This window comes from Pinus tabuliformis, chromosome 6 (genome assembly GCF_031772625.1).
Source record: "Pinus tabuliformis cultivar Carrire ecotype Pingquan chromosome 6, CPIR1, whole genome shotgun sequence".
In the NCBI taxonomy this organism is placed as follows: Eukaryota; Viridiplantae; Streptophyta; class Pinopsida; order Pinales; family Pinaceae; genus Pinus; species Pinus tabuliformis.
This window is the reverse complement of record NC_142292.1, coordinates 1,093,181,480-1,093,195,652: the sequence shown is the minus strand read 5'-3', so window position 1 is coordinate 1,093,195,652 and position 14,173 is coordinate 1,093,181,480. Positions and strand designations below refer to the sequence as shown.

Sequence of the window (14,173 nt, the reverse complement as noted above, 5' to 3'; positions counted from 1 at the left end):
TCAAGAGCCTTTGTATTATTGAGGCCTCTATTTTCTTCAATTTCCTCTATTTTTCCTTCAATTTTCCTCTCATGCAAACCTATGACCTTTCATATCCCCTTTTAACCTATTTTCTTTTATTTTCATAAATAAAATGCCAAATAATGCCTCTTCGCTGATTTCCTTAGCCATAATAAACCGAAATCAACATCCATTAGGTTTTTTTTTCCCAACATCAACTTGGAATACATGTCCCATGACCTTGGTCTTATTTTTCCTTTATTAACTTTATTACATGAACTTTTAATCGTGGTTGTTACGTTTTTGCAAAAAAATCTTACATACACACATATATTACATCAAATTTTTAGATGAAATTTCACTTTGTCATTTTTTGAGTAATCAATTTCAAATGAAAAAATATTCTTGTCATGGTTTGGTTAGAAATTAGGTAACAAATAAGCTCATTGTAATAGTTATCACAAAAACTTATTTTAAACCTGTATTTTTGAATATTAAGAACACAATCACAATTTTGATGAGTATAATCCTTCCACTTCTCACATCCATTGTGTGCTTGTATAAAGCCTTGAAAACAATTTGTCAATTATAAAATGAAGTCATCATTACATTATTTCATTGAATTTGGAAATTTTCATAATTTACCCTCAAACTTCATGATATAGCTAACAAATGGATATGTGTTTCCACACTCAACACAAGGGAATGGATGGAAGACCATCGTAACATTCAGACTACTAAACAGGGGATCACAATAGAGATGAGTTGCCACTCAATTTTAGAAATAAATCAAGAAACCTTGGGGAGAGGAAAGAGAGGATAAAAAAGAGTGAGACATCTCGGGTTAAAGAGGATTTTAGATCTTTAATACGTTAACATATGGTTACAGATTATCAAGGTAGTTTGCTTAGTTTTTACGTTAGGTTGCACCAAGAAACAAATTAAGGCTAATTGACAATTCAGGGTTAACTTACCAAAATTTCCTTTTGTAAGTTATAAACTCTAACGCTAGAAAAACCAAAAAGATGCATGTAATGAACTCATTAGGAATTTGTTACCATAGGATTTGACACTACTTGGGTTGAAGAATATAGTTGTGATAAGTCTCAAATAATGATCCACATGTTGGATGATTTAATGCATACAACTCTACTTTCATGCAAGGTAAGACTTGAAGCTAATATTTGTTATAAATTATAATATATAAATACAAATGGCACTGAATCTACCACCAAAAAAGATATATCAATAATAATAGAGAGAGACCCAAGTTTCCTTAGAGGGGATGATACCTCCCTTGCCATAGCTATGATGGAACCTCCCTCAAGGTTGGAGGGTTGAATCATTCGAGGTATGAATGGAATTACAATAATGAATTTTCTTAGAGATGAATTAATAATCCATTGAGTTTGGAGTTGAGATAATCACAAGAAGTCCATGTAGAGGTGATGGAGATGATAAGTTCAAGCAAGAGATGGAGACGGTGGAAGAGAGTTAAATCAAGGCACGTCACTAATCTAAGTGTGTATTTGTGAAAAAAGGTTTCAAATATGGATGGATAAAAAACAATCCAAGGGGCATTACAGAGAGGAATTGAAGGGTGTAAAAGGTCAAGGTAATGACAAGAAGAAAAAAATTTACATTAGGTTATCTTTTGGAGGGTACAAATCATGTACAAAAAACTTGTGCAATTTAACTTTATATTGCGGGTTTTATAAGCCTATGCTATAGGTTGTTAAGCCCAAAATACCTCTTTCTCACACATGTTATAAAACATAGACATAATACCTTGGAACCTATGATATACTCTCCATTAAGAGATTGAGAAGGTTCAAGGAGTTTTGACTCATTTTACCCCATTAAGATCAACCTAGAATGGATTTGGGTAGTTGTGTATCTAGGGAGGCATCCCAAGTGGTTGACCCATTTGGGGGCTTGCACCCCCAACTAAACCCATAAGGTTAAAATACTCCAAACGAGTGAACCAAGAGTTAAATGGAACTAGATTGATTACCGAGGGCTAGAGACCACAAGACATAAGACAACCACAAGCCCTTCGAAAGTGCTAGACACCACTAAGAGTTCATATATCTAGGTTGACTTGGGGGAACTTAAGGTAGACAGTTCACCACAAAAAGCCAATTTTATAGAGATATCATACCATCATTAGGAAAGCCACTCATAGACATAACAAAAATGGGTGTCACACCCTAACCTCCTTGATTGGTAGGTGTATATGAGTCAAAAGTGTGAAATCCATATGTTATAGCTAAATTAAACAACAACCACATTTTCAGAATAATATTACAAATTAGATAGGAGAGGGTAGATTAGTTGCCTATTCTTTAAAGAATCACAATGCTTATCCCTAAACATGGGGTTGACTAGTACATCGTGAAAAGATGATGCCCAACGATCTTTTCAATGTGACATAAAATTATGGTCCAACACTTGTTATAGAATCAACATTGATACACTATCAAAGTTGGGTAATCAAATTTTACTAAAGGAAGTATTTTAGCCAATAATAGATAGTTTCCTTGAAAGGGTTGGGAGAACTTAAGAGTATAAATAATAGTTAAAAATAAGGTTAAAAATGTTTAAATTGTTGTGGACATTTCACTTGATTCTAGATTTTAGAGTGATTTTTAAATAAAATGCAATTAGCTCTACTACAACATATTAAGTATGAATACTATAAACATGTATATTTTCACTCTGAGAAAAAACTGAAAAAAGTATAAACGAGTTGTATTAATGTAAAGAACACACCATAGACACCAAGGTATACCATGGAGAAATTTGTAAAGGTGAAACTCCAACAAGAAATTAGATTGTGCCCTTTTTATTTATAATGCAAGCATTAGAAAGAAATATCAACTCATGTTTAACGGATAAACACCATGGCTTATGATATGTTGTTACAAGGTACTCTTCTTCCTCTCCCTTACTTTAAAATGTCACTCCTACAAACTGTTCATTTATTGAACAAAAGTCATTATAATAAGAATGGAACCCTCTTCTCCCTTCAGGACTCGATGTTTAGCAACTCTTGATAGTTGTTGTTAGGGTTAGGGTCTTTGCATTCCTAGACTCCTATTTGGGGTTAGAGTCTTGGACCCTTTAGAATTTTCTTGAAATAACACATGTGACTAGCTCCACACGTATGTGTAATGGGAGTTGATATAACATCCACTTGGTATTGTGGTGGTCAAAGCACATATCAACTTCTTCATGCCATAAAATTTTCATACATACTTTATTTTTGTTCGACGATAATTCATTTCGAAGCTCTCATCATTTACTACACCCAAAGACAGTTTGTTGTATAAATAATACATTTTTTTACTCAAAAGTGCCATTTTTAGGCCTCAAACATTCAATTTTCGATTTTGGCCTTACTTAATGGGTTTCAAAATCAATCTTGAAAATAACCCATATATGTCCATGACTTAGATTCTTCACCCCAAAAAATGCTAAGGAGTATGTCGTAGTGTTCCATTTCAAATAACATAAGAATGGTGTTTATGACATGATCAATGAGATTTGGGCCATGGGAGATCACCCTAAAGAAGAAATTAGAGAATAGTTGGCTAGTTAAGCTTAAGAAGTAAAAAATATTTCTCTTTAGACATTGGTCATTTGCTTATGGTTAATATTAGTTAAGGGTTTTTTTAAGGAGATGGAGAATTAACCTTTTTACTTTATTAAATAAACTAAGAAGATAAACCAAATATTTACTTAGATTAATAACCTTGATTAACTATTTCTTTATAAGGAAATGAAGCGTTAATAATTAAATTGCCAAACCTTTATTTAACGCAACCAACTCTCTACATATGTTTATTAACGCTTATTTACAAAAATAGTTAACCTTCCATATAGACTTTGAACGGTCATCAATAACCTTTGCAATTAGAAACACCCACCTAATAATGAAAAGTCATGGTCTACCTGTTATCGGTTTTGGAGATTTTATGGGCATATTTTCCAATCGAATTTGCTTAGAATTTAATAAGGATTTGTTAGAATCACAAGTTTAAGTTTTGAACACACCACAATCCTAATGCCCCAAGGGTTTTTCAATGTGTTAAATCCATATATATAGTCAAAAACATATTTGAAATAACAAAATATTAGGATTTTACCAAAAAATATTTCGTTGGATTTTAAGCAAACACTCGAAACCATAGAATAGTTATACAACGCCTAATAAAAAATATGATATATAAATGTATCTATATCTTAAGAAAATATACATTTAGTTTAACTTAAAAGGTTATTTTTCTTTTTCTTTTGACCCATGAGGATTTGACCTTTAAATCTCATGGTTTACATAATACTTTATAACAAGGTGATCACCAATTGAGTTGCCCCTTGTGGGTTCTTAACTTAAAAAAGACTATTATTATAATTTTTTTCTCTCCAAGTAGATCCATCTGAAAGGATCACTTCCCATTAGCTTATTGACAAAGCCTAACCCTAAGAGCATCAAGGAGAATTGATATGCGACCTCCCATTAGCGAGGTGTTTTTAGCAACAAGAACTCGACCAATTAAGCTAACCCTCAAAAGTTTTAATTTTATTTTTTGTCAACCTTATTTATTTTAATTTATTAAAACATTTCATACAAATCACAATTATAGTACATACTTTTATTTATAATAAAAATGTATAATTTCCATGTATTTATTTAATTTTAGATGGTGAACATTTACACCAATGCTACATGGTATCAAACAGTGATGAGGTAAAGTGCATGCATTCAATTATATGGATGGAGGAATCAAAATACCAACAAATTATGGAGAAATTGCTGAATTTTTAAAACTTGAAAATTTTTTCCCTTTATTATGAAGGTTAATTTCACACTTAATTTATCACATCATTTTGTACCTATTAAAAGCATGTTATATTATTTTTGTTTTTAAGTAAAAATTATTTGATTTTCAATTAGTTTTGAAATTTCTAAATAGGTTTTATAAATATCATTAAAGTTTTGAAAAAATTAAATATTAAACTAAATATTTTGAAAAAAAATGAAATTTTTTAAATTTGAATTTCTTTTTTTTGATTGAATCATTTACATGAAATGACTAATTTTATAGTGTTTAAAATTGAATTGTTCAAAAATAAAAAATCAAAAAATCAAAAAAATCTTGTAGGCAACCAAGTGGCATAACATTTAATAAAGAATATACCTATCAAATCTAAATATTTATGAAAATAAATTGCCATTGTATGAAGTACCAAACCAACTATGATAACATTTAACAAAAAAAACACCTATCAAATCTATTTATTTGTACTTAATATTTTTTTTTTACATTTCACTTTTTTAATATCTATTTTTACTAATAAAAATGTACAAGGCATTAAATATATCATTCATATATTATATTATTTTTAATTTTTTAATTAATAATTAGATAATTTTGATACACTTCCTAAATCATTTATTTTTTATATTAAAATATATACTAGACAAATTTATGATGATGATGATGGTTAACATCCACTGAGACCAAATTTTGGTTTATCGGACCTAAAGAAACGAATTATTTAGTTTGATTTAAGATTTTATTCCTATGCTCAAAAAGCTTGGAGAGAGGCCTCCCGAGCTCACTGTAATTTTGACAACATAAAAGGCTAGGAAGGTCACTATTGCAACAAAGATTTTGAAACTGAGATCTAATGTGGTTGTACGCGGGGCACTCTAAGAGGAAGTGATTTTCATCCTCGATGTTCGTATTCTCACAGAGATGGCAAAGCCTTTCCATCCATGGTGTTTTAGGAACTGCCCAACGACCCGTTTCACTATGGAGCCCATGAGAGTTCGTTCTAATCTTGGCTATATTAATTTTCTTCTTTGAGCTAGTTAAAACAGAGAGACCCTTTTGATCTTCTAGGGTGGAGTTGATGACCTCCTTATAATATCTTAATTTTCTTTTAGCTGCTAAATCTTTCTCACACCACATTTTTTTTTTGAACTTAAAAGTAACAATATTTTTAATGTTATTAATGTTTTGCAATGCAACATTCTCGTCGATCTCCCAATGGTTTAAACAGGCCCTGGTGTCTTTATACCAACCTCGTTTGAGCCTTAGGTGGTTTTGGTTGGAATTTAAAACTAGCTTAGGAAGTCTATGGTCTCCTATGTTATTGAGTTTGTGCTTGTACAACAGAAGCCTAGTCATAGCTAGGCTAGTCATAGCTAGGCTCTCGATAGGGGAAAGACCCACTTCTATAAGGAGAATAGGATAGGGTGTGTTGCTTTTAATTTTGAGGTTATACGTTATAAAACACTTCTGGATTTGTTCAATCTTTCTCTAGGATTCTCTAGAGATGCTACAACCCCAAACCTCACATCCATATAAGATAACCAGAGTGACTAAAGTTTCAAAGAGGAACTTCTTTCTATCCCACATTACGAGGTTTGTCGTTTTACAATTATTTTCAAGACCAAAATAAGCTTTACATCCTCCATTAATCCTTTTCTCAATGCTATAGTTCCAGTTGATCTTGTGATGAATATCAATTCCTAGGTACTTGTAGGAAGACACTTCCTCCAAGTTACCATTGTCGTACATAAAATTAGCGTAAGTGTCCTTCTTGGATTTGATAATCATAGCTTTTGTTTTGTCAGTGTTAACAATCATACCCATGGTAGAGCAGAAATCCTTAAGAAGTATAAGTTGCTTATCAAGATCAGATGGGCACCTTGCGAGAAGAACAATATCGTCAGCGTAGAGAAGAAGGATGATGACTATCCCAGCTAAGATCGTGCCAGCACATCCTGCTTCCTCTAAACAACCTCCTAGCTTGTCGATGTAAATGCCAAATAGGGTAGGAGAGAGGGGGAAACCTTGTTTAACTTCGATATTACACTTAATATCTTTCGACCACCCCTCATTGCTCTTTAACTTGGCAATTACATTCTCGTATAACCTTATAGCGGCAGCTCTCAACTCAAAAGGAACCTTTAGCTCTTCTAATTTGTTCTAAAGGTTGTTTCTAGGAATCGTATCGAAAGCCTTTCTAAAGTCCACAAAGCAACAAAAGGGATTGGATTTATCATTGCGACATTCCTCCGCAATGATCCTAAGCGTAACGAGGTGGTCTGTTGTTGAGTGCTGCTTTCTAAAACCCGCTTGGCCTTTAGCTCGCTTACCTTCACTTTCAAGCCATATGCTCAACTTCCTTTCCAAAATAATACCATATAACTTGGCTAGGAGAGGGCTGATCATAATTGTTCGATAATTAGAGGGGTTATTTGTATCCCCACTTTTAATAATAGGGATAATGGGGCTTTGAGTCCATGGTTTAGGGAACCCTTGCTTGACCGCTTGATTGAAAAGCTTGTGAATGTTGGGGATGAGGACAGGACCTCCAATTTTTAAGATTTCTGCCCGGTAACCTTCAATGTCCTTAGCTTTCCCATTAGCCAAGCGATTAACCCCAAAATCAATGTCTTCCAACGAGAAAACTTCTTTCATTGTGAGCAAGGTTTCAAAGTTATCCATGACATTTGGAGATTCATAAAGCTTTTTAAGATAGGAATTCCAGTCGTGTAAAGCAATTTTATTATTATCTTTAGTTTTCCTAGTTAGAATCTGCGTTCAGAATTTCTTAGGAGCTACCTTAGAGAGGTGTAAGAGATTCTCTTCTCTTTTACGAATATACTACCCTTTTTTCCTTTTAGTTAAGGCTTTGTATATTTTTATCTTGCCAATTTTAAGAGATTCATCAACAACTTCCTTAATTGCTCTCCTCGCACTTTTACAATCTTTGTCATACCATGGGTTGGTTTTGCTATTTCTTTTATTACTTGAAACTTCAATTGAGAACTTGTTAATATAATATGAGAGGGTTGTAGTAAAATTATGATAGAGATCTTCTATGTTGTCTCTACTAGATAAAGGAAGCAAATTAGTTTCTAATTCATTTAGAAAGAGATCTTTTTTTATTTCTATCAAAGATTATCTTCTTTTGGCTATAAGGATTATCTTCTATGGGATCTCTATGCATGACAAAATTGAGAGTTATAAGTAAAGGCCTATGATCCGAGTCAAACTCGTGGTCGTTTAAGATGTCAAAATTTGTTGTTTCGTTGTATAGAGGGAGATCGAAGATAACATAGTCTACCACGCTGCTACCAAGCCCATGGATGCGGGTCATTTGGCTAGAATTGGGCCACTTCTTTAGACTGTTGCAAATTATGAGATCCTGAGCACTACAAAGCTTGACTAGCTCCGACCTAAACAAATTCTCCCCGAGGTCTTCAGAGCTCCTTTTGTACCGGCTAGCCAGAGGAAGGTCTTCATCTAACCAAAGAGGATTAGGGTTGGAATGATTGCTTAGAAGAATAACTTGGTTGCTTGAAGTTCGAGCATTAAAGTCACCCATTAAAAGGATATTCCTTCATTCCTTAGGCTAGAAATATCATTCTCTAAACCATTGTAAGGACTATTTTTATCTAGATTCTTTTTCTTATAGAAGTTAGAATTGATGGGGGGGGAATAACAAATTGCTATGTAGGTCTTTTTATCATAAATGTCAGTAATTTCTATCCAACTATATTGGTTGTAAGGGTCGTTTTTATAAATCCTAGCATGGGGAGAGATGTTCTTCTTAATGTAACAAGCTATACCCCCAATGATTCTACAGGAGGATCGCTTATTCCAGGTAGACCATAATGTAAAGCCATCTATGTTAGGGACCTTAGATTCTTCATGCTCCCAAGTTTCAACAAGCAAATAATATCAACATCATTCGAGATCCAACTTAGCTTCTTGAAACCCACCTGACGAATAGACTGTTTCTCGCATAAGAGAGACAAAGCTGAAATGAAACGTACGCTTTATGCAAAGGAAAAAGGGAAGCAGCTCGAATCTTTACTACGCCACTGAGAGGTAAGCGGGCCTTTGTTCCATGGAAAGCCCTGACAGTTCCAAGAAAGAATCCGGAGCATGTTGAATTGCTATTTATTATTATCTTTTTGGTTTCTATCTCGAATAACAACGTTTCTATTTCTGATTATTGCACATTTTCCTTCCTTCCTAGCTTCCTTTACCTTTTGAACCTCCTTTCTCAATTCTGCTTGATCTTTTGGAATGAGATCTTCATTTATAAATATTCCCTTTCCTTTTAGACTTGAGATTTTACTAAGTATGTCATACTTATGGTCAGTAGAGCTCACCTTTATTCGAATCAACGTTCCTTTATTCTCAGTTAGTTTCCCCAACCTTGTTGCTTCTATGAGACATGTTGTTTCAATTTGTAATATGTTATGTAATTCTGTCTGGGCTATGGCTAAAGTATCCTCGTCTACCTCCTCTTTCAAACCGAAGATTATAAGGTTCAAGGCCGTTTTGTTACTCTCATGGTCTAATTCTATCAATTTTTTCATTTCATCTTTAATTGGTTTGATATCTAATTTACCCGCCACACTATTTAGGGTGAGGCAACTATTAACTTTTTCTTCTAGCTCTTTAATCATGTCCTTCATTTTAAAACTCTCTAAAGTATCAACATCTACTTGTTGGGATGTTTGGTTCATATCTTGGTTTTGTTTTTCTATAACGTGCAACCTAGTCTCCATTGCCTCCATCTTCTTCTCCAATAGTTCTATTTTATTTTCTATTTGTTTTGGATCTTGTCTTCAAGATATGTGAATTTATTTTCCAACATAACTGCTAACTCTGTTTGTAGCTTGACTTCTCTTTCTTCTCTACATTTCTCTAAAGACTCAATATACTCATAAAGACTCTATAAAACAATTATCATATAATATTAAACTCAATTTTTTATATTAAAATATATACCATACAAATTTATAAAATAATATTAAAAAAAATTCAAACTAAACAAATTATCATAACATTAAACTCAATTAAACATTAAAATATCCTTTTCTAATGAATAAATTAAATTTATTATTATTTTTTTCCTATTTATTAACTTAAATGATCTGACAATTCTCAGTTAAATTTTAAATAACATTGACAAGACAATTTTAAAATTTAAATAACATTGACCGAACAATTGCTAAAAGGTCACCGGGTATGAAAACCAAGATAAAAATAAAAATCAACACCACAATTCAATAAGTATGCCTACTTTGTTATATATATATATATATATATATTTTTATTATTTATTTATTTATTTATTTTATTTATTTTTCTTTCTTCGTATTTTCTATATCATTAATCATTGGAAAAGTAAGCAGGGTTATTTTCCATATCAAAACTGGTTTATATGTTTTATTTAGTTAATGTATGATAAAATTAATAAAAAATGAAAAAAATATTTTAACAAAAGGTATAATAAATAAAAGGGTTTCGAGTATGTCTTAAAATTATTTTTGTTTGGCTAAGAGTTTGTATTCCTTAGACGTAAGGAAACAGGTTAACGACCTAAGGCCAAGAGGCATCTGGCAGGAGCGAAAGCCTGCCCCCTTACGGACCACCAACGGGTTATTCTAGGTGGCGTGGTTTTCCTTGAATAACGATAATGAGTGAGCCTGCATTCGCGGTTAGTAGCCGGAGATGGTTGTCCTCACTGCTAGTTTGACAACTGAGTTATGATAGGTTTTCCCACCGTGTAAAAAATAACAACATATTTTTTAGTTACAATATTCATTTTTTTGTAAGCTTGACAATACATTTTTCATTACGTTTCTTCAAAGGTAGGTTACATACAAGTATAAATCGTTAGGTGGCCTCAACCTGCCTCATGGGAAACCAGATCTGTTGGTCACCTAACTGCATTATATGCCAACCAAAATTGAAAGAGTTTGATATTGTCAAACAAAACTATATAAGTGTGAATGTCATGATTCCTACTATAAGCTAAATATCTAAAGTCTGTAACTATAAAATGTAAACACTGCATATGGAAAAATGTAAATCAAAATTAAAACCTCTAAACCACTATTCTTCTGAAGAATCCACTAGGGTCGGATCCTTCATACTAGAACCAGGAAGTTCCCACCGGGGGATGCAAGGAATATGGCTCTCAATATGGCTGAGTCTACCATTCTGTTGCTGCAGTTGAAATTGAATCTGTTGTAGGTCTTTTTTAATTTCCGCATGCCCATATTTAGTTTGAATACATTCACCTGGAGTGACAACTAAGGATTTGGCTATTAAATTCTCCACGATCCAATAAAGATAAACAATTTGTTTGTATTGAGTAGATCTACCACGTGAATGGCCCGGGTCTGGAGCCAGATCTTGCCAATCACCCAAATCTACGTTCGATTTTGCCGCCTGTTGATTCAACTATGCCTCCCATCCTGAAATTAGCTGATGGACCTGCTCAGGGGTACCTCTTTAAAAAACCTGGGCTACATCATGAATAAGGCTGGAGGTGGTGCGACGACCACAGTTTCTTGAGGGTCGATGCTGGGGCTGATTGACCTTGTGTTGTTGTCCATTTCTCCCACTATAGCCACGACCTCCTCTAGTCAACGAACCAGAGGCGGATGAAGGGCGAGCCATAGTTTGAATAATCACACAAATGGACAACTAACTGCTACAGAAGTTAAACCCACAATTGAGCGTAGCAAAGTCCAACACATAGGTGGTGCCCAGCTTAACTATCCGCAACGATTTCCACATGTCACTACCTGTATGAGTTTGTAGGCAAACAAACAACAAGCTATAAGACCAGGTATTACCAACCCACTAAACAAGATTATAGCGAGGAAAGTAGTAGATAGAGTATAAAAAAATCATCCCAGTCACCTTAGAGAAACAATAACCAAAATAATTAGACATAGAAGGGAGGCCTGTAGTCGCGTTCCAGAACATATACAATAAAACCCTCAAACTAATGACATGAACATTGCCCCAAGCAGTCCTATATAGAATTCTGTTGTGATTCCATACCAATGTCTATGTATACATGCCCATACGCAGAAGTAGGATACCTAAATAAATAGAAACAACACATGGGTCCACAGATAATTCACCAGATAGAACCAAGATTTCCTTCCTCCTTTCATGGGTGGAAGCCTCCTTGAGGTCGTAATTCATGGATATGCTTCGCCAATGAAGACACACATACAAAGACCAGACAAGAGCACTAACAAGAGAGGAAATTGCCATAAGAGATACTCGCAAGAGACGACCGTTGAGGGAGTCGATACCTCTGGATGTAGGTGGCAAGTCGCAGAGACCTCTGCTACCCGCCTTCTTCTTCCGTCCAAAGCTCTAATCTTCCAGGTCTCTCTACCTTGCTGGGAGCCACCTTTCCTTTCATATTTACTATGCTTCATGTCTACTGCTACCCTTACCTCCCCACCGCGCATGTGAGAAGTACGGGGACACCACTCTTCAATATCACACTTCTTCATAAGTCGGTCGGTCATTGTGCCCTCTAACTGGATAACTAGATAGTACCCCAATCAAGGGAAGTTACAATATTCATTTAAACTAACATATTTGCATAAATTATTTAGATTTAAAAAAAATATATAATTGGAAGTGTTTACCGAGGCAGAGGAATTGCCCGGACGACCAAAAGTGGCCAGAATTTGGGCAAAAAAATTTCAAAAAATCTTGCACTAGCAGTGTTTGAATCATGTTTTTGATGGTGGAAATGGATTCAGCACCATCAAAAACCTCTGGGGCACCCAAAACTTTGAAGTTTGACAACTGTAACTTAGATTTACAAAAATCCCTACCGAATTTTATCAAAATTTTGCTGAAATTTCCATAATTTTCAAGGCAAAAAAAACAATATGATACTGCAATATAATTTATTTACAATATAATTTATTTAAACAATATTTAATTAATTTATTTTTTATATAAAAATATTGATATTAAATTTCTAAAATTTATAATTTTTAATAAATTTTTTACACAATAATAATTTATTTTTAAGAAATAAATATGATATTATATGTGAGGCTATTTTCTATAGTATATTTTATATATAGTTTTGAAAATGTTTAAGAAATTAATCTAAAATAACTATTAATTACATGGTTTTGAAAATTTTAACTCATTTAAATTAATGTAAAGTATTTATCAGCCGCTTTTTACATTAAAACAAAAAAAATTTTAGGTACTAAGCAGTTACACTTGTTTTTAAAGGAGCATAATCATAGCAATGTGGGAATAATGACGTTAATAAAAATGAAAATGGGGGACATTCATATGCGAACTGAAAGTGTGGATTTAGGGGGATGAAAAGATGAGAGCTGTATCCGATCGATGGAATTTTGCTACTTGAAACACTAACCAACGCATCGGCGCTATTTAGGAGGGGTCGCATTATTCAAAGTGGGGAGCAGGAGCAGTACCAGGTGACATGGGGGAAGAAATGTATGGAAAAGATGAGAAGAAAAAAGAGGGAGAGCTGTATGCTCTCCTACACATATCGCCTCAAGCTTCAGATGAAGAAATCAGAAAAGCGTATCGACAGTGGGCACAGATTTATCATCCAGACAAGTATCAGAGTCTCCAGGTATACACGAGAATTCGTTCCCCAACTCCCTCCTCACCTCTTTTCGTTTCTCATGATAAAAACGCGTGTTTTTTCACACCTATGAGTAAATTCCACAATGCCCACCAGTTCGACACAAAGTCTTTTCAGTGTTCTTTAGGTATTCGAGTCTGAGTTATAGCTAATGCTGTTAACCTTATTTTTGCATTTAGACCTTTATCTGTACTGCAACTGTCTCTTACTACGCTAAAAATATGGGGACCCAAGCGAAATTAGTAACATTAGGTAGCATCCTGACTACAGAATGACATGGCATGTCACAAGCGTTCTTTTGCATTCAACTATTTTCCTTCTCATCGATCAATGATTAAGCTAAGCTAAGTTAACCTGTCAACACTTTGGTATGTACAACCCTATCTCTGGGCAGTTTCTGCATGCCTGTTATTTTTCTTGGAATGTCATCTTGTCATCATTGGTCAGTTGGTCTAATCTTTGCCCATCATTTTCACATAAAGAGCTGGAGCAAACAAAGTGATTCCTGTCATGGTTGACATCTCCTTGGCATCAATTACAATACTCACCTCTAGGTTCAATGTATCTCAATATGTGCTTAATACTTATACGGATTATATGGGTTTGAATCTTGTTGGTTTTGCTGCATTGAGTTTTATGTTTACCCTGCAGTTAGAAAATAAGCGTTCTTATATGACGAATA

General features: G+C 33.9%; 1 protein-coding gene across 1 annotated transcript in view; it reads left to right on the top strand.

The window, feature by feature from the left end:
• The first annotated feature begins 13,137 nt into the window (after nucleotides 1–13,137).
• The window catches only part of OWL1 (DNAJ heat shock N-terminal domain-containing protein), a 405,956-nt gene continuing 404,920 nt past the window's right edge, over nucleotides 13,138–14,173 (top strand). Inside the window, exon 1 of the mRNA XM_089425106.1 lies at nucleotides 13,138–13,479. Coding sequence (XP_089281232.1) covers nucleotides 13,324–13,479 — 156 coding nt within the window. The 5' untranslated portion in view covers nucleotides 13,138–13,323. The remainder of the gene's footprint in view (nucleotides 13,480–14,173) is intronic.